This window comes from Trichosurus vulpecula, chromosome 1 (genome assembly GCF_011100635.1).
Source record: "Trichosurus vulpecula isolate mTriVul1 chromosome 1, mTriVul1.pri, whole genome shotgun sequence".
NCBI lineage: Eukaryota > Metazoa > Chordata > Mammalia > Diprotodontia > Phalangeridae > Trichosurus > Trichosurus vulpecula.
The window spans coordinates 56902625-56927569 of NC_050573.1; the positions used below are offsets into that span (position 1 = coordinate 56902625).

General features: G+C 52.8%; 1 protein-coding gene across 1 annotated transcript; it reads right to left on the reverse strand.

Moving 5' to 3' along the window:
* Positions 1 to 323: 323 nt before the first annotated feature.
* Positions 324 to 24088, reverse strand: MEX3D (mex-3 RNA binding family member D). Its single transcript, XM_036737158.1, has 2 exons — positions 23364 to 24088; positions 324 to 1762 (listed from the first exon to the last, which is right to left on the reverse strand). The coding sequence occupies exons 1-2, from the start codon at positions 24079 to 24081 to the stop codon at positions 450 to 452; spliced, it is 2031 nt and encodes a 676-aa protein (XP_036593053.1). The 5' UTR covers positions 24082 to 24088; the 3' UTR covers positions 324 to 449.
* Between the last annotated feature and the right edge of the window lie 857 nt (positions 24089 to 24945).

Genomic DNA, 24945 nt, shown 5'->3' on the forward strand with positions numbered 1-24945 from the left:
TTTATTTTAACTTTTCAACTGAATACTGTTATTTGGAAATAACTGTAGGACAGCCAGTCTGCCTAGTCCCGGCAGCTTCCACACCTGGGGTCCAAGTTAAAGCTATTCTGTAAACATTGGAGGTTTGTTTTTCTCTGTGGTTTTCTATTCCCCCCTTCCTCCCACCCAAACCCAATTCACATACCTCCCCCTGTTCCCCCTGACCAGCTCTCCCTCCCCCCCAGCCCCAGCCCCCCTCCCCCAAAGCTCCTCTCCCCTCCCCCCATCCCTCCTCCTCCTCCTCCCCCTGGGAGTCATTTTTTTTTTAAATTAAAAAGGTCGGAGTAGAAAGGGGTGCTTGGGTGAAGGAAAGGGAGGAGGAGGAGTGGGAGGCAGGGAGGTCCCCTCTTTTCCTCTCATCTATGCTGGCCCCTACTCCCCCCTCCCCCCCAGCTGAAGGGCGGGGGCAGCTAGGAAAAGATATGAATAGCCTGGGTGGCTGGGGTATGGCAGGCAGGGCACTCAGGCTCAGCCTTCCCACAGATCCGGACAGCGCACTCCATGCAGAAGAGGTTGTGGCCGCAGGGGACAAGAGCAGCGATGACTTCGCTCTCGTAGCACACCATGCAGTCCCGGGAGGCCTTGCGTGCACCCTCCGAGCTGCTGGAGTCTGTAGGGGAACCTGAGGCTGCTGACACACTGCCCGGCAGGGAGGATGACGATGACGAGGAGTAGCCCGTGCTGTTGGAGAAGGATGACAGAGAGCCCTGGGGCCCTGGGAGCCAGGAGAGGGCGCTGACTGGCTCGCTGGGGATGCGCCGGGCCAGCGGGTGCTCGAGGCCGATGCCCCCTGGCTCAGGCAGTGTAGGTGAGTGGCGTGGGGTGGCGGCACCGCTGAGCCCGCTGTTCCTCCGTTGGGGGCAGCCAGGGACCGAAGGACAGCCGCCAAAGGCCTGCAGAGGGTTGGTGCGTTCAAAGGGAGACCAGATGGTAGCTGGCGTGGTCAGGTCGAGGGCCAGGAAGTCAAAGCCAAAGTCACAGTCCTCAGAGCCCAGGGGTGGAGCAGGTGGGGCAGCAGACTGACTATCCCCCCCAAAGCCGAAGCCGCCTCCGCCCCCGGGGCCAGGGCCAGGACCGTAGGGACTGGTGGGACTGGCCTCAGCAGCAGGGGCCCGGCCACCATAGAAGGCCTCCGCAGGGGCCAGGCTGTCTGCTCGCAGGCCGGCCGAGGGCCTCCGGGCCGGGTTTGGCGCCTTGGCCCAGAGCCCTGCAGGACCACCCAGCAAGTCGAGGCAGACGTCAGTGCCGTTGGAGTGAAAGTCATTCTCAGCACCAGCATCGATGAAAGAGCCCGTGCGCATGGTGATATGGGCCTCGATCTCTTCTCGGGCCCGATCTACATTCTCAGGCATGCCCGTCACCTCAAACACAGGCTCCTTGTCCCGGCTCGGAGTCACGATGTACGTGTGGGTCTGCTGCTGGATCCGCTTGATGGTGGCGCCTTTGGGCCCCACCACCAGCCCCACCACTCGATAGGGGACGCGGACCTGGATGGTGGTCTGCCCGGGGAGGTTGGGGGGCCCTTGCACAGCCCCCGTCAGGCCGTTCACCTTGTTTCGTGTGGCCCGGATCATGGAGAAATGCTCAGCGGCCGACAGGATCTCCCGCTTCGCCATCTCCACGTCCTCTTTGCGCCCGGTCACAATGAAGATTGGCTCCTCGCCTCGAACAGGGGTCTTGATGTAGGTGTTGGTTTTGGCTCGAAGGGCCTTGATCTTGCATCCTGGGGTGGGAGAGGAAAAACAATGTTCAGATTCCTACTTCTGGAACCTAGTACCAAGCCCTCACATTCTCACATTCCACACCTCCATGCTCCTCAAAATCTCCAATCTCTCCCCATCCCCCTGAAAAATATATGAGTCTCAGAGCAACCCCCTGCAAGGTGGACCTGGAGTCAGGCTCTTTTCCTCCCTGGGCCCTCATGTTAGTAGGCGCTTTAAAAATGGGCACACAGTAGGTGCTTAATAAATGCTCACTGGCTGTCATTTGTAGAAGGGGAGGTCCTCTCACCCCAAATTAAGTCACACTGTACCACACTGGCTCTCGAAGTCACAGCCAGTTGGCAGCAGAACACTGAGCCTGAACCCATGTGTGCTGACCCCAAGGCTCATGCCCTTCACCTCGTTAAAAAATCCTAAGCCCTTACTGAACAGGACATCCCAGTCACGGGAGTGTTTGGGCCCATGGTCTCTCACACGGTCCAAGACCCTCCTAACTGGTCTTTCTTCTTCTAGTGTCTTGTTTCTTCCTGACATCACAGCTGTGATCATGTCAAGGCCCCCTACTGCTTAAAGGCTCAAATAAAACCAGTCCATTTGCTGCTCCCCAAACTCAGCAGTCCACTGCCTTGCACAGGCAATTCCCCCACACCTAGAATGACACTCCCCCCCACCACCCCCACCACTGGAATCCTTAGTTCCTTTCAAGGATCACCTGAGGTGCCTCTGGGAAGCGCTTCCCAACTTAGCTTTCAACCTGAGTTCAAATCCTGCCTCAGACAATCAGCAGCTGTTTGACCCTTGACAAGTCCCTTAAGTACTGTCTGCCTCAGAGGGAGCTGGACTCCAAGCCAGAGAAGTCTGAGTTCAAGTTTAACCTCTGACGCATAGGGACTGGCCAAGTCACTTCACTTTCTCAGCGCTCTAGGCCAATGTCAGCAAACTCAATGAGAAAGAGATCCCTGTGGGCTACATGTTGTTTGTGAAACCACAAATCAACAAATGTCTACATTGCATTTGTTGCATGCATGTGTTGTATTTGTTTGACATTTCCCAATGACCTGTTAATCCAGTGTGGGCTGCAGTCCAGTTTTGCAGGCCTCCCAGACCAAGGGAACACATGACCCCTCTGCTCTGGGCAATTCTCTGGCCCAAGGGGTGCAGAGACTGTACAGATTGGGAGATGGCACTTTCTCACCTGGAGTTCTTCTACCAATGAAATCACAGGCCCAGAAACTCATCTGAGCCCCCACCACAACCCTGCAGGCCAAGTACTACAGATATAACTAGTTCCATTTTACAAATGAGGAGACCAAGGCTCAGAAACATTCAATGATTCACAGAAGACTACACTTAGCATGTGCTAGAGGCAGGATTCAAATCCAGGTATTTGAACCCTAAGTCCAGCAAACCAGCCTTAGGTGTGCCTTTTCTAGCTCTGACATTGTGTTCTAAGGCCCTTCCCAGCCCTGACACCCTGACTCCTAAGGGCCCTCCCAGCCCTGACACCCTGACTTCTAAGGACCCTCCCAGCTCTGACATCCTGTGTTCTAAGGACCCTCCCAGCTCTGACATCCTGTGTTCTAAGGGCCCTCCCAGCCCTGCCACCCTGACTTCTAAGGACCCTCCCAGCTCTGACATCCTGTGTTCTAAGGGCCCTCCCAGCCCTGACACCCTGACTTCTAAGGGCCCTCCCAGCTCTGTGTTCACAGAATATCTGAGCCATTAGAAGGAACCTCAGTAACAACATAGTCTAAACCCCTCACAAAAGGAATGTCTGACAACATTCTGGAGGAGTATCCAGAAGGCCACCAGGGAGGGAGCCCCCATCACCTCTTTAAACAGCTCATTCTACTGCTGGGCATCTCTAATTGTGAGGAAGCTCTTTTTGACTTAAAGCCTCAGTTTACCTCTTTGTCATTTCCACATCCACTGCTTCCAGTTCTGCCCTCCGAGGCCAAACCATCTAATCCGTCCACCTGACCGCCCTTCGAAAGCTTAAAAGATAGCTATCATGTTCCCCCTGACACTTCTGTTCTCTAAGCTGATCATTCCCTGTTCCTTCAAATGAATCTCAAATACCACAGACTCAAGGCCTTTTACCATCCTGGTGGCCCTTTTCTGGATACTGTCCAGCTTATCAATGTCCTTCAACTAGAGGGTCTAGACCTGACCTCAGTACTTCAGATGAGGTCTGACATGGATAGAGGGCAGTGGCACTATCACCTCCCCACTGTCTTAAGCTAGGCCCCTCTTAATTGCATTTGGTTTTGGCTGCCACATCACACTTCAGCTGGGTCATACTGAGCTTGAAGTCCACTAACACCACCAGATCTTTTTCAGAACTGCTGCCAAATGATGCTCTCCCTATCTTCTAAGGGCGCTCCCAGCTCTGACACTCTATGTTCTAAGGGCCTGCTCATTCTGACATGCTGTGTTCTATGGCCCAAGGTTATCAGTCAACCAGCATCTATTTTACACATTTGCTATGTGCCAGGCACTGTGCTGTGTGCTAGGGTTACAGAGAGAGGCAAAAACCCACAATCCCTGCCCTCAAGGAGCTCACAGCAAACAACCATGTATATACAAGACACAGACAGGATAAACTCTAAGTAATCAAGAGGGAAGGCATTGGCAGGATGTATGTGGAGGGGAGGGGACCGAGGAAAAAGGCCTCCTGCAGAAGACAGGCTTGGAGCCGAGTCTTGGGAGGGAGCCGGGAGGCAGAGGTGAGGAAGGAAAGCAGTCCAGGAGTGGGGCACAGAATCAGGAGACGGAAGCTCTTGTTGGAGGGCCAGGAAGAAGACCAGTATCACTGGAGAGGAGAAAGGTGTAAGAAGATTGGAGCGTAAGAAGGAGACAGGCTATGAAGGGTGTCCACTGGGAAACAGGACTGGATCTAGGAGGTGATGGGGAGTCACCAGTGTTTATTGATTTGGGGTGAGGATGTGATATGAATGTAATTTAGGAAAATTTCCACATCGGGTGAGGGAAATGATTCTAAAGGATCAGAATAGGGAAAGGCCTGAGACAGAAAAACCAACCAGAAGGCTATTGCACTAAGTCAGGAGGTGATGAGGGCCTGTCCTGGGGTGGCAAATAGGTAAATGAAGAACCTCAAGATTTTGTGAAGGGAGAAACGAGACCTTTCAACAGACTGGACGTGAAGTGTGAGAGGGCCTGACAATGACCCCTAGGTTGGGAGCCTGTGGGACAGAAGATGGTGGTGCCCTCGATGGTAAGAGAAAAGTTAGGAATGAGGGCAGAGTTTGGGAGAAAAGAGAGTGGCTTCTGTTTCGGACACACCGAGTCTGAGATGCCAACGGAAAGCCAGTTTGAGGTGTCAGAGAGGCAGCTGGGGGGATGTGGTCAGGAGAGAGGGCAAGGCTGGATGGAGAGGTCTGGGAACTGACTCCATGGAAGCTGATGTCAAAGTGAAGAAGAGGGTCCAGAACAGAAGCCTGGAAGATGCCTGATTAGTGGGCAGGACATGGAGGAAGATGGAGCTGAGGAAACCATAGGAGAACCAGAAGAGAAAACCTAGGTGAGTGTATCCAGAAAAGGGTGATCTCCACAGTAGCAGAGGCTCTGGATTGCTCTGGAAAGATGAGAAAAAGCCATGGGATCTGGTAATTAAGAGATCACTGGTCACTTTGGAGAGAACAATTTTAATTTAACGATGAGGCTGGAAGCCAGCTGAAAAAGTTAAGTAATGAGGAAGGAAAAAGGAAGTAGAGGCACTCGGGATAGCTTTCTCAAGGAGTCTGGCAGAGAAGAGAAAGAGGGATATAGGATGAAGCTAGTGGGGATAACTGAATTGAGGGTGAGGGGTTTTTTAAGCCTTAAGGGAAACAGGTGCATTAATAGGCAGCAGTAAACATAAGCCAGGAGTTAGGAGAGATGGAAGATTGGAGGAGGGGAAAGAAGGGATCTCTTCTGAAGGGACTGTTTTTTTTTCCGTGAAGTATGAGGTCGAGTCCCCAGCTGAAAGGGCCTGTCTGTCGAGGACCTTTCTCCCAAGGGCTGTGCTTGGTTCAGTGATCTCAGCCTCAAGCCCCGCCCCCCCACCTTCAGCACCCCAAACCTTGCACCTGCCCCAGTGAGAGAGGGGTGGGGGGAAAGCAACGCTATTCAATAAGACTGGATTGAAGACGCTGACATTTGGGGATGGTTTTCAACGAGGTGGTCCCTGGGACCGTAAGATGGGGACTCGAGCCCTTGATCTCTGTCATTAGCCCAGACAAGTCACTTAACCTCTGCCTGCCTCAGTTTGCTCAACTGTAAAATGGAGATAAAATGGGGTTGTTGTGAGGACCAGAGGAGAGAATTTCTGCATGGTGCTTTGCAGAGGTTAGAGCATTATACGAATGCTAGTTATACCATCGCCGTTGCTACTACTATTAGTCATCTGACCTAGGAAAGTCCTTTGAATCTGTTTTCTCACCTAGAAAATGGGAATCATGACACCAGTACTGCCTGCCTAAAAGGGAACTGTGAAAAAAGGCTCTGTAAGCCCCAAAAAGCCACAGACGGGGGGGGGGGGGGGGGGGGGGGGGGGGCGGGGGGAAGATCAGCATCTGGGGCTGATTTCAGATGCCACTGAATTAACCCAATTCCTCCTGGCTTTGGTTCTGATGGAGGAATCAAGATCACGCCTCTAGGGCAAGGGAACTAGGACCCAGAGAGGTAACGCCTTGCTTAAGCATCCAAGGTGGGATTGGAAGCCAATCAGCTCTCTTTCCACTCACTGCGTCACCCTGCCTCCTTCCTCAAGCAACAGAGAGAGCACACGCATAGGGGGTCTGACGAGGAATTCTGGGTCCTTTCCCAGCTCTAAGTTCAGCAGAACTTGGAAGGTCACTGACAACTCCACAGGGGCATGCTCAGGGCCAGGGGGGTGGACCACAGAGAGGGAGGATGGAAAGCCATTTACTGGCCATCAATTTCCACATCTCTAAAATGGGGGTGAGACCCCCAGCATTGTTTACCTGACAAGCCTGCTGGGACAGTCACAGGAGATTCTTAAATCACTACATAGGGACAGGGGCCACCCTTGTAACTTCATGCCTGGATGGAAGATGCCCTCGCTGAGGCCGGCCAGCACCTTCTCCACCACTTTAGAGTCTCAGAGTTTGCACGGATCACTGAGAGGCTGAGACACTTGGCCAGGGTCACACAGCCAGCACATGGTTACAGGTGAGATCTGGAGCCAGGTCTTGTGGCTGAGGCCGGCTCTCTGTCTACTGTGCTAAGGCTGCCCCCTACTCAACATACTCCAGGAGCTTCCTATCACCTCCTCTTTCAAACGCAAAACCCGGTTTGGCATTCAAAACCCTTCATGCCCTCCTACTGTTCTAGTCTTCTTCACCATTTCCCACCCCCCAATCCATGTACTCTGACCCACAGCCCCTGGCCTCTGGCCTCTGGGCTCTTCCTCCATCTCCAGACTCCAGGCATTTGCTCTGGTGTCCCCCAGGCCTGGAATGCTCTCTCTCATTTCTACCTCCTGGCTTCCTTCCAGCCCCAGCTACAGGAAGCATTCCCCAATCCCACTTAATGCTCATGCCTCCTCTCTGCGGAGTATTTCCAATGTACTCTGTGTACTATATACCCTGTGTATCGCTCATCTGTACATAATGCAAACAAAACACATGGGCTTCCCCATTAGACTGGGAGATCCCTGGGGGCAGGGACTGACTTTTTGCCTTTCTTTTTCTCCTCAGTGTTTGGCACCCAGTAGGTGCTTAATGTTTGTTGACTGCTCACCCAGAGCAAGTCACTTTCCTTCTGTGTGACTCTGTTTCCCCACTTGTAAAATGAGGGGGTTGGACTCAGATGGCCTCTGGGGTCCCTTCCCACTCTGCCACTTTCTCCAGAGATAAAGGCAAATGAAGCCACCAGCTGGAATGGGAAGGAGGCTCTCTCTGCCAGGCAGTGGCTTCCTTGTCTCAGCTGGCCAGAGGGGCCTCCTCCCCGCCCCCTCCCACACCTTCCAACAGTAAAAGGACCCAGAAGAAGAGCCATGATATGATGGAAAGAGCCCTGACTTGGGAGTCAGGGAACCAGGTTCAAATCCCGCCTCCGATGCTACCTCTGGGACCATGGGCCTCAGCTCTCGAATCTGTAAAATAAAGGTGTTGAACTAAATGGTCTTTGAGGTCCCTCCAGCTCCCTCCACACTGGAATTCTTGGCTCCTACGGAGGGGCACTGCAGGTTGAGGCAGGGAAAGGCTCCATCCCAGATGCCACCCAGAAGTCTGGGAGGGGGCAGGAGGAGATGCCCAGCAGCCTGGTCCCCTGCCCAACCACCAGCAGTCCAGCTCTCAGGCTGTTTTATAAATCAAAGAGCCAGATCCTTGAAATGCTTCATACCAACAAGTCACAGACAGATTTCACTGGCTACCCCGGGTTCTGCTGGAACCCAGAGGGCACCATGGCCCAGTGCCACTGGATTGAGAATTGGAATATCTGGGTTGGAATTCCAGCTTTGCAACTTACTAGCTGTGTGACCTTGAGTAAGCTACTCAGTATCTCTGGGCCTCAATTCTCCCATCTTTAAAAGGGAGAGGGTGGGGTCCGATGTTCTCTAAGGTCATTTACATTAGATATCTTATCTAAGTTTTGCTTGGTAGCAAAAACAGCAGCATCTGGGGAGGGCTGGCTTAGATGGGTGGGTGGAAGGGTTAGGGCTGGGAGGGGCCAAGGCTTGGAAAAGCTTCCCAATAGTTATCTCAAAGTGGAAACAGGCTGCCTTGGGAGAATTTATTTCACTGGCTTATGGTCAGAACCAAAGGAGAAAGAGAGACAGAGAAAGAGAGACACAGAGACAGAGAAAAGGGGAGGAAGGGAAGAGGAGGGGAGGGGGGGGAGAGGGGGAGAGAGAGAGAGAGAGAGAGAGAGTGAGTTGTGTGTGTGTGTGTGTGTGTTATGTGTATTAAGTGCTCTGAAGACCTTAAAAAGGGCTATGTAAATGTTAGAGGCGTGTTAAGCTGGAGGCCAGCTGACCATGCGCTCAGACATTGTAAGGAGGCCTCTGGATGATATAAGGGCTGAACCAGATACCCCTTTAGGTATCTTTCCAGATCTAGTCTCCTTCATTTTCTTTGTTAATGAACCAATTTCCAAAGTTGTCCTAAGGAAAAGAGCCTAGGGGTGGGCCAGGGGGTAGGCAGGTCCTGAAATATAAGTCCAAGAAAGGTATGGTGTGGGGAGGGCAGGACTCTCCCTACAGACACAACCCCCAAGTCCATGTCTTGGGACCCAAGCAAGAGCATTCAACTCTCTCCCCAGTGGTTCCCAAGCAATTGCATTCTTTCCTTCATCAGGCCTAGACACAAGAGGCCCTTAATCAATACATATTAGTGAATGGAATCCAGGGCACTCATGGTCTAACAGCCAGAAGAAGGGCCTGCAGCTGGAACCCCAGGGACCATGAACAATCCCCCCAACCATAGCCAAAAGCTACAGAGGCTGCCAAGGGCCCCCCACAAGGATGAAATCTCCCTAAGCTAGCCATGTCCAGGCTGTCCTTACAAAGGTAGCACTGATCTGCTGCCTGCTCTCCATTCCCAATGACCAGGCCCTCCTCCCTGCCTCCTGCCCTTGCTCGGGCCTCCCCGGCCTCCCCCGATTCTGGTCTTTTCCCATTCAGGGTTTTCCAGCACAGTCACAGCAGAGTGGATGGGGGCTAGACTTGGGAACCAGACTTGGGAGCCGGGAAGACTTAGGTGAAAAAGTGTGTGACCTGGGGCAAAGCCCTTAAATTGCTCTCTGCCTCGGTTTCCTTACCTGTAAAATGGGGATAATCATAGTTGCTCTCTCCCACCCCACAGCTACTGTGATGATCACATGTAATAAGAGATGGAGAGAGCTTCTCAAACCTTATATTGCTACAGGAATTCTAGCTTATTGCTATTAGCTATGATTTCCTCCTCCGTAAAAGGGTGATAATTCTATCCCTGATACCTACCTCTCTGGGGAGGCTCAAAAGATATTCAAAGTGCTCAGCAAACCTCAAAGTGCAGAATGAAAGTCAGCGCACATTAGAATTCTTATCAGGGTGGAGTAAGCTGAGTCACAAGCCCAGCTTCTGAGTGACCTCAGGCAAATCCCTTCCACCCTGGGAACCTCCTTTCCCTCATCTAAAAAATGGGGGGTTGGGAGGGAAGGGGAAACTGTACTAGATGACTTCTCAGGTCCCTTTCAACTCTAAATTCCATGATCGCATCCTTGCTTGTCAAACACTTCAGTCGGTCAACAAGTATTTATTAAATGCTTATTATGATAATGTCAGGCACTTGGCTGAGCACTGAGGATGCAAAGAAAGGCCAACACAAGGTCCCTGCTCTCCAGGCAATCACGGTCTAACAATATTTTAATAACAAGACTCATACTAGAGAGAGAATGGGGTGAGATAATCACAGAAGGAAGGCACCAGGGGCTGGGGACCAGGAAAGGCCTCCTGCAGCACACAGGATCTGAGCCAAGCCTTGAAGGGAGCCAACGAAGCCAGGAGGCAAAGACAGGGAGGGACAGCATTCCCAGGTGTGGGGCAAAGGCTTGGAGAAGAGAGATGGGAGTATCTTGGTTGAGAAACAGCAAAGGGGGCTGATGCAGTTGGATCATAGAGCCTGGAAAAATAAGAAGAGGCCTGGTGGTGAAGAGTTTTTAAATGCTAAACAGAAGACTTTAGAATATTTGATCCTGAAGGCAGCCAGGTGGCTCAGTGGATAGAGAGCTGACCCTGGAGTTGGGACAACCTGAGTTCAAAGCCAGCCTCAGACACTTATTACCTGTGTGACCCTAGACAAGTTACTCAACCCAAATTGCCTCCAAAAAAATTGCCTTAAAAATATATTTAATTCTAGAGGTAACAGGGAACCACTGGATTTAATCGGTTGGAGGGGAGATGACACCATCAGTCCTGTACTGTAGGAAAATTATATTCTAGGGCTTGACACAGCACACAGCCGCATGTTTTAATAAACCCTTACTGACTGGTTACCTATGCAGAGAGCCCCAAACTTGTCCATGTCATTCAAGGCCTTCCATGCCATCCGTGACTGCCCCAATCCTCCCTCAAAGCCCCCCACCAATGAAGAGGTGGGTTCTGTGGTCTAGACCAGAGTGGCTGAGCCCAGACTAGGGGAGGGGCTGTATGGGACCAGAGAGAAAAGGATGTTGGGGGGTGGTTCTGTGGCGAAGGCAGAGGCAAAAATGGTGTCAGAAGAGTGCATGAGCACTAGATGGGACTCCCCATTTTGTCTGTGCCTGCCACCTGCCATCCCAGCTCCCTCAAACATGCCACCAGACTGGTCTCACTCTAGTCCATGAACACAACTCCTGTCTTGCTTTCTAAACCGGATCCCGTCTATCTTCGAAGTCTGAATTCCCCCAGAAGCCTTTCACCCTTCAGTTTACACATGGAGCTTCAAGCATCCCGCTTTGTCTTGTACAAGCATGACACAGGACTTGATGCCTGGAAAGGCCCCCAGCTTGACTCCCCCACCCACCTATCCCCTGAGCCAGTCCCTACCCTGCCTCAGCTTTCCCTTCAATGATTTAGTCAAAGGCCCATCTTCTCTTGTAGTTTATGCCCTGGTACAAAAGAGGCCCGAGTTCAGGCACATCCTAGCTGGTGGTGCTTTACCCAGGAAAGCCCAACCTGAATAAAGAGCGGCCTGGAGAGTTAGGGGCCTGGAGAAAGGACCTCAGAGGTCACCAGCCCAACACCCTAGTTCAGCAGATAAGTAATCCTTATCTTCTTAATCCAATCTTCTCAGGGCTCCTGGCCCCAAGATGGCTAGAAATCAATCATTCAACAAGAATTAAGCGCTTCCTACATACCAAGTACTGTACTAGGCCCTGGAGATATGAAGAAAAAGTGAAAGGTCACTGACCTCAAGGAGCTTACATGTCTATGGGGAAGGCAGCATAACATAGGTCCATATGGGACACACACACAGGGAAATGAAAAGAGGACACGTTTATTAAGCACCTACTGGGTGCCAGCCAGGCACTGTGCTAAGAGTTTTACAAATGGTATCTCATTGGATAATCTACAAAGATCAGATACATCTCTATGGAGTGGAATTAAGGCAGCCTAAGAGTGGGGGGTGGGGACTGGGAAGGGCCTCTACAGAAGGAAGCTGGATCAAGATAAAATTTGGAGGAAGCAGAGCTAGGGACTCTAAAATGGGAAGGTGGGAAAGGAGAGAAGTCTGTGCATGGTGGGGAGCCAGTGCCAAGGCCATGACAGGAAATGGAGCATCCCATGTGGGGCCCATATGGCTGGTCACAGAGTGCATGGAGGGGGTGATATGGAAGAAGGCTGGAAAGGTAGGAAGGGGTCAGGAAGTTCTGAGCTTTAAATGCCAAGCTAAGTTTATATTTGATTCTGAAGACGACAGGGAGCCGCTGCACTTCACTAAGAAGGAGAATGACAAGGTTCGATCTGTACTTTGGTGGCTGTGCAGGGGACGGATTGGAATAGAGAGAGACTTGAGGCACAGAGACCCACCTGTTAGGCAGCTACTGAAATACTGCAGGCGAAGACTTACATGAACTGATGCAAACTGAAGAGGGCAGAACCAGGAGAACACTGTACATGCTAACAGCACCCTTGTTCAATGATCAACCACAGACATTCTTAGCAGCACAAAAATCCAAGATAATTCCAAAGGACCGATGATGAAAAAAGCTCTCCAGCTCCAGAGAAAGAGCTGATGGAATATGAATGCAGATCAAAGACTATTTTCCTTTTTCTCTTGGTCTGTGTTTTCTTTTACAGGTCACCAATATGGACAATATGGAAATGTTTTGCACGATCGCATACGTATATCCTATCAAATTGCTTACTGTCTTACTGAGGAGGGGAGAGAGGGAGTTTGGAACCCAAAATTTAAAAAAAAAATGTTAAAAATTGTTTTTATGTGTAATTGGGGAAAATATTTTTTAAATTTTTTTTAAAGAAATATGAAAAAAGAAATAGTCTAAGCAAGAAGTGGTAAAGAGCTGAACTGGGGGGTAGCTGTATGAATGGGAAGAAGAGGGGGTATCTGAAAGATGGGGGGGGAGTAAGAAAATGTGGCAACTCCTAGATCCCTGGTGAGGATGAGTGAGGAGTTAGGAATGACCCTGAGGCTGCAGACTTGTGACTAGAAGGATTCAGCAGAGGGCTGGGTTTGGGAAGGCAAGATAATCAGCCCTGTACTGGACAATGGTGAGTGGGAGATGCCTACAGGACATGCAGCTTGAAATGCTAGATGGACAGATCGAAATGAGAACGGAACCCATGGGAAATGGTGAAATGGTCATAAGAAAATGAATAGAAGGAGAAGAGGGACCTGGGACACCCCACAATCAGCAGGTGTGCCATCCAGTAAAGTAGGCCAAGACGGCATGGGGAGGCAGCCGGAGGCAGAGCTAAGGGGAAGAAGTGGCATAAAAAATCAGAAGGGAACTGATGTGTTAAATGCCCGAGCCCCAAGGATGGACTTCAGAAAGGGCTGGGAAGAGAGCAAAGCTGACTTCAAGGGACAGACAGGCCTGGAGGGCTACAGTCCATGGGATCACAAAGAGTCAGGAAAGACTGAATACTGCCACAAGGGTGAAGCTGGGGATGCATATTCCCCACAGCAGCAAGCAATCTGCAGTGGAAGGGCCATCTAGACCTGCCATTCCGCCCTAGAGCACCCCAATTCCCTCCTCTCATGACCCATCTGTGAGAGAGATGGTGCATCCATTACTGTCCTCATTTTACAGAAGAGGAAACTGAGTCTCAGAGAAGTGACCGGCCCTTGGACAACACGGCTAATAAGTGCTGGAGGGAGGATTTGAATCCAGGTCCTCTGATTCTAATTTTTATGTACACACACACACACACACACACACACACACACATATAGATAGATAGATAGATAGATAGATAGATAGATAGATAGATAGATAGATTAAACTATACAAGAGACGCTCCTCTGGCTGAGCTCTCCCCAGACACTCCAACACCTCAAAGGAACAGAGCATACCTATTTTCACAGCCCTCCCCACAGGGTCCTAGCCTAGGGTCTACCTGCAGCAGCCCCCAGAAGAGGCCACATTGATGGATGCCAGATTGAGAGCTCAAACCATCCACCAACCAACCCACTCATTCGACAGGGGAAGGTTCACTGAGTTGCCCATGGCCACACAGGTAGTGAACGACCCAGGCGGGATCTGAGCCCAAATACTCAACTCCAAAGCCACTGCTCCTTCCGCTGTAGCCCCTGCATCTGAAATAAGAGGCTGCCACTGGGAAGTCCACGGCCCTTTCCCTCCTCCCCAGGGGCCCTCCGATATCCCTCAGACACTCCCTCAGCTCAGTAGCGAATAATAACAGCTTTTGTTTCTCCAAGCCCTTCACAGCTGGCAGAGCACTTTCCTCCTGACAGCCTTGGGAGACCAAGTAGTACAGGGATGATTATCTCTATTTTACAGATGAGAAGGCTGAAGTCCAGAGAAGGTGAGGAATTTGGTCAAGGTCACACAGCTAAGTAGTAGAGAGAGGGGATCTGAACTCAGAGCTCTAAGATGGGATGAAGGGAAACTGTCTCTAGCTCTGAAAGAGGGGAGCAGGGGCGGTGCAACAAGAAAAGGATCAGTGATCATCAGCTTTCACATTTGGAGCTTTTTTAAGGCTTGCAAAGCGCTCTGCAGATATGGTCCCATTTGATCCTCCCAACAACATAAGGCAGCGGTTCTTAATCTTTCTGTGTGTCCTAGACCCTACGGCAATCAGTCTGGTAAAGCCTGTGGCCCCCTTCTCAGAAGGACATTATTATTAACATCAAATAAACTATATAGGATTATAAAGGAAATCAATTATTTTGAAATCAAGATGTCGTTTTCAGTGAATCCCCTGAAATCTACCCAGAGACTCCACATTAAGAACGGGGGCTGTCAGTAAGGTGCTATTACGATCTTCATTGTATAGATGAAGAAATGGAGGCTGAGAGTGGTTTGTCTGGGCTTACACAGTGAGAGAATTTGGGACCTGGCCCTGGCCTCCCCAACTCCAAGCCCAGAGCTCTGGCCACAACACCACGCCACACTGGCCTTTCTAAAAACGAGGCCAAATAAAAGTGAATGTCGAAAACTGAAAATAAATATATTTAAAAAAAAAAAAAAGGAGGCCAAAGAAACTTTTTCTGAAGAGCGAAGCCCAGGCTCAGGAAAGGGCTACATTTATTCTCTGCTGACAGAAATGTTAAGACGAGGGCAAGGATCCCACAGCACAGCTAGGAGTCCAGACCCGCCTGCACACTCCCTCCAAGGGCAGGGGGCTACCTCCTTCCTACCAACCTCTCTTTCAAGTCACCATTGCTTCTACTGAGGCTAAGCCTTAGCCCTTTCCCAAAGCTCTCACAGACTGTTAGAGCTCAGAGTGACCTTCTGAGGCGATGGGAACCCAAGTGGCTTCCTGGACGGTCACAGGACAGCTAGTGAGTTTGAACTCCCATCCTCTTAGACCTTAGACCACACCACACTTTCTGGGCATTATATTTGGTGTTCCAACAATTTTTTGAGGTTTGTGGGTAGGGAAGTCCATAGCATCATGAGATTTAGGCCTGGAGAAAGGCCTAAATTCAAGGTCCCCCAGCAGGCTAACAGGTGAACTAGGGAAAGAACCTAGGTCTTTCTCCAAGAAACCTAGGATTCCTGTTGTCTACTGGGGGAATCAAAGATGGGGATAGGTTCCTGATTGTAGAGTGGGCTGGCCCTGAGTCACCTTCCCCCCAACTCCACAGTGAGCCAGCCACTCCCTGGCCAACAGGGCATCGACAGCTGAGCCCTCAACAAAAGAACTGCCAACATCTCCCATGTCTATGGTATGGCAGCCTGCTTTATGTGTACTGTTACATTTGATTACAAACATGGCCTCATGAGGTAAGCAATGCAAGGTTGAATATAACTATTTCAGAGAAGAGGAAACTAAGTCCAGAGAGCAGGAATGACTTTCCCAAAGCCACACAGGCTGTACATGGCAGAGCTAGGATTTAGGCTACCTCTAAATCCAGTGTTTCTTCCCCTTCCCAAGGCAGAGGCCAAGATGGCTTCAGGGGCGTGTGTTTGAGGGAGCTGGGATGGCAGGTGGCAGGCACAGACAAAATGGGGGGTCCCATCCAGTGCACATGCACTCTTCTGACACCATCTTTGCCTCTGCCTTCGCCACAGAACCACCCCCCAACATCCTTTTCTCTCTGGTCCCATACAGCCCCTCCCCTAGTCTGGGCTCAGTCATTCTGGTCTAGACCACAGAACCCACCCCTTCATTGGTCTCCCCAACTCTGACCCTTCATCTCTACTATTCCCTAACCAAGCCAATACATATACAGCCTGTGCAGATACAGCTTTTACATCTCCAATCCTTTGCCCATGTCTGACACCTTTCCTTTGGAAATTCTCCCCATTCTCCAAGGCCCAGACACTCCCTCTAAGAAGAAACCCCAGAAACCCCAGCGAGCATCCCTTCTTCTGCCCTCTCTAACACCGACTACCACTCAGGGTGTGTCTGATTTATGGGTGTCTGGGTATAGCATCCCTCCTGCTCAACTGTGGGTGCCACAGAACTTTCTTTCTCCAGCCTTGAAATATTAGGCCTCTGCATACACTTAATAATGAATGACTGAATCTTCCTCAAACGTGGCATTAGCTCCTTTCAGCCCACTAAGCCCAAACCCAGAATTCTCTGATTTAGAAGGGCTTTGCAAATCTAGCCTAAGCACATGTCTTAGAGAAGAGACTGGGGAGCAAGGAGGGAACAGAGAGGGACTGATGACTCCTCGGCCTGCGTCACGCAGGTAATGGCAGAGGTGACTGAAGGTTTAGGTTTCCTGCCTCCACCCGGGCCTCCTCCTCCTGAAGCCAATTCAAATTCAAAGGAGAAGCAGTCCCTGCCCTCAGGACAGGTCAGGGAAACAAGTATAAGCAGAAGGTGGGAGACACCTGGCTGCACTGAGGGAACTCGGGAAGGGTGCCACTTGAGCGGAGCCTTGAAGGAAGGAAACAAGCATTTATTAAGGACCTACTGTGTGCACCTGTAAAATGAGCTGGAGAAGGGAATAGTAAATCACTCCAATATCTTTGCCAAGAAAACCCCAAATGGGGTCCCAAAGAGTCAGATGCCACTGAATGCCCAAACAACAAATATGCACCTACTATGCTAAGCCCTTTACAAATATTTTGTTTGATCCTAACAACAAGCCTGTCAGGGTAGACGCTACTATTATCCCCAACTGACAGATGAAGAAACAGGCAAACGGAGGTGAAGCGATCTGCCCAGGGTCACATAGCTAGTGTCTGAGGCTGCATTTGAACTCCAGGGCCAGTGTCTATCTACTGAGCCACCCAGGTGCCTCTGAAGGAAGCTAGGGATTCTCAAAGATAGAAGAGTAAGGAGTGAGTGCATCCCAGGCACAGAGAGCAGCCTGTGCAAAGGGGTGGTGACTTCAGTCAATTCCTGGCTGGCACCCTCCTTATTCCCCCCCACCCCACACACACCATCTACTTCTGCAAATCTCATCTCTTTGCTTCCCCCCTTTCTGCCCTAACACCCTTCTACTCCTGCACATCCCACCCCAGGCTCAGCAGTCACAATGCCCTTTAAGACACACGCTCATGTGCCTCCACCAGGAACACCCCCCAGAACAGCCTCCCCAGATGAAAAGTCATTCCTCACTCCTCCTCACTCCATGCCCTCAGCACACCAAAGAGGGCACTGCTACCCACTGGCATGCCTCGGGTTTCAGTCTTTTTCATTTTCAGTGTATCCGGTAGGCACAGATGGTGTGCTGGGGGTCTGCATGTAACCTGGGGCTCTGGGCTAGGAGCTAAGTGGGACAGAAAGGTCCAAAGTCAGCCAGCGGGAAAGCAGCTTGGAGCAGATGAGGCTTTGTCACACATGCCCTCTAAGACCTTCTCTTGGGCCTCAGTTTCCTCCTTTGCAAAAGCTGGGAGGTTGGGTTAGACAGCTCTCTGAGGTCCCTTTGCCAGCTCTACACCTCAGAGTAACGTCCCCTCATCTCTGAATAGGGGGCTAACAACATCTACCTCTGAAGGGTGGCTGGCTCAAATGAAATCCTGTATGAAAGTACTTTGTAAACCTTAGAAGCCTTATATAAATGAAACTGTGGTACCCACTGAGGAGCCACAAGGCATAGGAGTGAAAGGCTGATCAGGCTCCAAGGTGGAGAAGACCTGAGATGGTGTTGGCCTCCCACCCAGATAAGCCCTGGAAGTTCCTGGGAGCCTCTTTTTGATACCAGTTTCCTCTTCTGTAAAATGGGGATCCACCATGTCTCCTTTGGGAGTAGCTGCCCAGAGACTCAAAGGAGACACCAGTAAGGAAACTGTTTTGCAAATCTGAAAGCTGCATACAATGTCTGCTCCTGCAATTACACAGATTAAGGGAGGCACACCTGCAGGGAATTCCCAATATGCCCAGGCTGCAAGTCTGGAAGGTGAAATCATCAGGGACTTCCTAGGGGAGGGAGCATTGCAGCTGGGTCAGAGGCTGGAGGGTGGGGGAGAGAGGCCGGTTCTGGTGGGAATCCGCTCTAGCACAGGCAGGAAATGGGGGATGAGGGAAAGGTATGGGGCCACTATCACATGGGGAGGGGGAAGGGAGGGTTGTTGGAAGTTACCCCTGACTATTTCTTGGGGCTCTCATTAGGCCATATCCCCCTTAAGAGGAGTAACCTGGAAGAAGCGGGGAGGGGGTTTCAGACAAACCAAAAGGTACTCTACAAGCAGGTGGGCCCCAGTCCCTCCCCTGCACCCCACAATTGCCCCTCTCAACAATAACTCTTTCCAGGTTGCTTTCCTCACTACTGCCGTGGTAAGAGGGGAACAGAATGGTTTTCTCCTCCCCCATGTGAAGGAGAGGGCCCAGGACTCAAGGCTGAGGCTCTGAGCTGCCTGTTTGGGGCTTCTCCTCCAAATCCTTCAAGAATTACAATCCTAGGGGCAGCTAGGTGGAGCAGTGAGTACAGCACCAGCCCTGGAATCAGGAGGACCTGAATTCAAATTCGTCCTCAGACACTTGACTAGCTGTGTGACCTTGGGCAAGTCACTTAACCGCAATTGTCCTGCCTTCCCCCACTCCAAAAAAAAAAAAAGAATTACAATCCTATTCATCTTTGACCACTTGACACTAACTAGCTGTGTGACCTTGGGCAAGTCACTTAATCTCAACTACCTTGAAAAAAAATACCTTTTTTTTTTAAATCATGATCCTGAGGTCCCTTCCTCTGCCACAGCCTCAAAGGCCTGGTCTTCATAAGTCCTTAAAATTCCACCTCTCCCATAATTATCAAACAAGATTTTTGTAAAATCCTTAGCACAGTGCCTGGCATACAGTAGGTGCTTAATAAATGTTTGTTCTCTTCCCTTCAAAGGGCAATAATAAGCTCCACTCTTCAGGGCCCAGCTTAAATGCTACCTTTTCCAGGAAGACTTCCCTGCTTCTCACCATCCTTCAGATGGCTTTCATTCCTGAGCATGGGGGAGTCTACCAGGATAAGCCTCCCAGGGGAGGTGGGGAGCTGAGCTAGGCTTGAAAGGGACCCAAGGACTTCCAGAGCAGAGGTGGGAGGGTGGGAGAACTGGGAAGTTCAAAGTCATGGAGGAGAAGGGAGAACAAAGGACTGAGTCTATTACTCCCCAGGGTGGCACGTTCCCTGCTTCGGCTTTCCCCAGGCTCCACGGTGCCCCCTTCTCCTCCTCTCCCAGTAACAGGGGCTTTGCACTGGGTACATCTCACATTGATACAGGATTTTAAGGTTTGCAAAGGATCCCCACAACCACCTTGTGGGGCTGGCAATATTCTCATGCTTATTTGACAGATGAAGAAACCGAGGCCCAAAGAAAAGTGATTTTACCAAGGATCACACACAGTGAGTTGGTAGGAGAGACAGGCCCAGAACCCCACCTGCACCCCACCTTTCCAAAATTGTACTTCTGCTATGCCACGCCTGAGGGCAAAGCTGGCCCACTAGGTGTCTGGCATAGGTCTGGAGCCAGGAGGGGTGGGGGAGGGAACAGAGTTTGGCAAGACAGCATCTAACCCTCTAGCCCAGTCACACAACCCCAATCCTGACCTTGCCTAGACCCATGGCCTTCTTTCAGGAAGAGCTCTTCCTGCTTAGAGGGGGCAGATCAGAGGTGGGGGAACCTGTGACCTCGAGGCCCTAGATTGTAATGCTACTCCATTCTGGGACCCTCACTGGCCAACCATCGACCAGGCCCCTCTGAAACGTGCAGAACCCTAACCCATGCTACCTGCAAAATACCGCCCAGGTGTGAACTCGAGATTGCCAGGGAGAGAGATGACTTCATCCTTCCGAATTTCCTTGGGATTGGGACCCCTGGGGAGCAGACTTTCTAAGCTCATCATTTTGCTTTCCCCAAGAGAAGTGTTTCTCAATATCATGCCATAAACACTTGACTGATAGATATTATAAAATGTGCCTGCTTTGTGATGCATCTGAGGGGAGCTGGCCCCCAGGGCACCCATGGGGTTTCCTTCAGCATAGACGGATGCTTTTATTTAGGGAATCCTCCCTGTTAATCCTGGCAACAGGATAGAGCCCTGGAGTCAGCCTCAGAAGACCTGTGTTCTAATCCAGCCTCGGGTCATTTACTGTCTTTTGGGATGGGAGCCTCAGTTTCCTCAACATAAAACAGGGTTAATAATCCTTGCATTATCCACCCTGGACCCCACAGGCCTGTGTAGAAAGTAAAGCACTACAGAAGGAGAATGGACTATTTTTACCTTTTGTACAAAACCCAGATTTTCAGAGACTAAGTTTGCTTTGCTCAAAGTGGGAGTCACATGTCTGCCTAACCTGAGAACAGACAGACAAGGAGGAAGCCAAGGAAACAAAGCTCTCTGTGTGTGTTGCAGGGGGGTGAGGTTAAATAGAAATCTAGGCTTTAGCTACTACAGGGATGTCAGTCAGCTTCTTCTAGGACCTTTGGACTAGAGGCCAAGGTATGAAAAGAACTTGGGCCTTCAGGGGTCTGCCCCTATATTTACTGGGACTCCTCAAATGACCTTGGACAAATTCCCCATGACAGACAGAGCAACTGAGGCCTAACTGAAAAGTGATTTGCCCAAGGTCATTTGGGGAGTCGCTAGCAACAGCTATGGATTGTCTTGGGTTTGAATTCACCTGCTGCAGGGCTGGCCCTGAAAACACTGACTAGCTTCAACCTATGCTGATGCCTATGACCTGTGTGACCTTGGCCTCTGGGGTCCCTTCCACCTCTGGATCAGTGATCCTTTGACTGGGAAAGGGCCTGGGTATCCAGCTTCCAGGGTTCCTGAGGGAAGCCCAGAGGCACAGGGGACCCATCTAAGGCTCCCAACACTCAGCCCTCATCACTCAGATGAGCTCCATGCCAAATGACTCCCCTATGCCCATTAGGGTGGGGCCCCAACCACTCAGGAGCTTAGGGCAGGGAAGCTATGAGAGACACTCCACAGCCTCTGCCTGCCACCACACTTGCCCAGTGACCTTGGCTAAGACATCTCCCTGAGCACCGGGTTTCCTAAATCCAAACCGGCCTTAACTGGACCCAGCTGTAGTAGCAACAGTGCCAGGGTGATCCACAGAACCAGCATCCACGATCCCACTGAAAACTCACAACAACCAGAGGAGCTAGGTCCTATTCTTAGCCAGATGTTACAGGAAACTGAACCTGAAGAAGGATAATCCACTAGCCCAATAACCAGCCTAAAGCTAGCTCCCAAGGAGGGAGCTGACCCCAAGTCCAACCGTCCCTCCATTCTGGCACATTGGGGGCAAACGGTTTCAAGGAGAAATGAAGCCAAACTGAGCCAAGATCAGCTAGATGCAAAATAAAATAAAGGGTTCTAGATCGGGAAAAGCAGAGAAGCTGAGTTCAAATTCCTACTCCATCACTTTTGGCATCCCTTCATCTCTCCTGGCCTCAGTTTACCCAGGTGTCAAATGAATGATCATTAAAGGCCCTATAGCCTATAATCCCACATGGGACTCAGTTGCCTCATCACAGCCAATGTCTGCTCTCACCATGAAGATAATTAACAGACAAGCTACATTGAAACCAAGGTTACTGTCATTTTGGGACCTGCTTGACCTCCAGAGTTCTATCCCAGATCTGGAATGCCACAATGGAGGACAGAAAGGGAGCCGGGCAGTTTTTCCAAGTCCAATGCTGCCAGCCTGGCCCCACCCTGCTTCCCAAACCAGGCCTCCCCCACCCCAGCTACACCTCCCCGCCCCAGCCACAAAGACCTAGGCAAAGCAAGGGAATGGGGGGGGGGGCGGGGAAGACGGTAGGAGGGGGGTTCGGGAAGGGGGAAGAGAAAGTTGAGACCAGCAGCCAAGTGGGGCTGGGCTGGGCTGGGCCAGGGCTGAGTGGAGCTAGGAAGGAGTGGGGAGGGGGGGGAAGTAGGCTGGCTCAGGGCAGCCCAGCCACCAATGGGAAGCCTTGGGCCTGATGTCACCATGCTAATCGCAGCATGGTCCTCTAACAAAGGGAACAATAGGGCAGCCAGCCACCCAGGCCCCTCCGACAATAGAGCCGGCCCCAGCCTTCTAGCCCAGGATAGAATAGAGACCACCCCCTCTTCCACACCAGCAGGGACAGTCCAAAGCAGGGTGGGGGTGGGGGTGAAGGCACCACACTCCAGATACCCACCAGCTTATCAGATCAATACATTTGAGACCCCTATTGGAATATCAAATAATCATGGAAGGGCTCAAAGATCTCTTCTAAAACATCAATGCCCCCCCCCACCCCCAACACACACCGTCATTATCCCCGTAGCTTCCCTGGCTGTTAAGATATAAGGGGTCTTTGTGACTGATTCTCTGCAAAGCAGATGACACCCCCCCCATCTCAGTTTTTTGCCAGAATCCGATTTACAAGGTGGGGGGGGGGTGGTTCCTTAAAAAAGGCCTTAAGCCCCAAACTGAAAAAACCTGCCTTTCCTCTCCCACTCATCCCCTAGAACTCCCTTTCATCAGATCACTAACATGATCTCAAACTTTGGCTGATCCCTTAGCTAGAGAGGCAAGGTCCCTGAGGTGGGACCACCAAGCTCAGGCAGCAGACAAAAGGTGGAGGGCAGCCAGGGCCAAGGACAGGGGGATGGATGGGGGGGGGGGGCGGAGATCAAGGCTGGCAGGGTGAGAGGAGGGCTTGTGCCAAGTTAAACTCTCCAAGCACTGCACAAAGGGAACAAGAGTGACCCAGATACAGAAAGGGGGGGGTGCACATCTTTCCCGGAAAGCCCAGATTTTGTCCTAAATTGGGGGTGCATGTTATGTCAAGATCACCAAAGCCTCGGAGCCACATGCTGACCCCAAACTCCATTGCTAGGGGGCTGCCAGGGGCCCCTCCTGAGTTAGGTCCCCTGTCATTTCCATGCCCCCGATTCTACAGGGAGTGTCACTGTGCTAGAACTTCCACGCTAGGGGCGGTCAAGCCACTTTTGCTAGTGTCACTTTCTGGATAAAGGGATCCCGGGCGCCGCTGGGGGAGGGGAAGAGGGCACAGACCAAGCCCAGAGAGGGAGTTTACCTTGTCTCCCCACAATCTCGGCGACGTGCTCCGAGCTGGGCACTGGAACACACTCGGTCATGTTGACACTCTTCTTCCGGCTGCCGATCACGCTCATCTGCTCCGCCAGGATGGAGTGGTGGCTCAGGTGAGGGTGGTGGTGGAAGTTGCTGAACACATCTGGCGGGGACGTGGTGTTGGAGGCTGGGGGGCTCACGTCCGTGTCCAGCATCTGCAGGGCTCCCAGCACGCCCCCCGCCCCGACAGCCACCCCTCCGGGGGCGTCCAGCCCGGGCCCGGTAGCGGGGTCCAGGTCTTCCAGGGCGCCGTCGGCTGCCTCGTCTTCTTCCTCCTCATCGTCCTCCTCCTCCTCCTCTTCCTCCTCGGCGCAGGCCTCGCCGTTTACCCCGCCTTCTTCCTCCTCTTCCTCTTCCTCGTCGTCCTCCTCTTCTTCCAAGCCCAAGATGGAGAGCTGGTCCAGGGCGAACCTCAGGGCGGCGGCGGCCGCCTCCTCCTGCTCCGGCGGGGCTGCCACCTCTGCGCCTTGGTCCGGGAGCGGGGGCGGCGGGGGCGGCGGCGGGGTGGGCGGGGGCGGCGGCGGGGGCGCGGGGGGCTGCTGCTGCTGTTGCTGTCCGGGGCCGGGGCTGAGCATCCCGAGGCCGCCGCCGTGGGGCGGTCCCGCCGCGGCCGCGGCCGCCGCCGCCTCCCCTCCCTCGGGCTGGTAGATGGAGCTGGGCATGGCCGGGCGCGGGGAGGGCGGCGGGGAACCGGGCTTCGCTAGCCCCGGAGCTGCTGCCGCTGCCGCTCCTGCTGCTGCCACTGCTGCTGCAGCAGCGGGAGCCGGGCCCTCGGGGGGGAGGCGGCCGGCGGCCCGGGCAGGGCTCGGGGCTCCGATCCTCGCCGCCGCTGCCGCCGCTGCAGCTGCTGCTGCCGCCGCTGCCGCCGCTCCCCGGGCTGCTGCTGCTGCTGCTCCTCCTCCTCCGCCGCCGCCGCCGCCCCCTCCTCCTCCTCCGCCGCCGCCGCCGCCCCCTCCTCCTCCTCCTGCTCCTCCTGCCGCCGCCCCCCGCCTCCTCCTCCTCCTCCTTTGTCTCCTCTCCAGCCGGCCGCCTGCATTCAGCAGCAGCGGGGGGAAGAAGGGGGCCGGGGGAGCGGCAGGAGACTCAGCTGCGCCCGCGGCCGCGGCCGCTGCTGCTGCTGCTGCCGCCGACGACGCCGCCGACGCTACCGCGGCCGCTGCTGCCGACGCCGCCGACGCCGCCGACGCTACCGCGGCCGCTGCCTGGCGGGCTCGCTCCGGACTCGGGCTGGGGCTGGGGCTGGGGCTGGGGCTGAGGCTGGGGCTCGTCGCGGCGGCGGCGGCGGCTACGTGGGGCTGCGGCTGCCGGGGCGGGAAGCGGTGATGGGCGCGGGGGCTGCGGCGGCGGCGGCGGCGGTGGGCAGGGCGGTGGGCAGCGCGGCGGCGGCGGCGGCAGCTGGAAGCTCCCTCCTCCTCCACCTCCTCCTCCGGCTGCCCCCCCCCCGCCCCGCCTTTCCCGGGAGCCCGTGACGTCACCCCTCAGCCCAACAATGGGTCAGGGGACACGGCGCACGCGCGGGCTCCGCA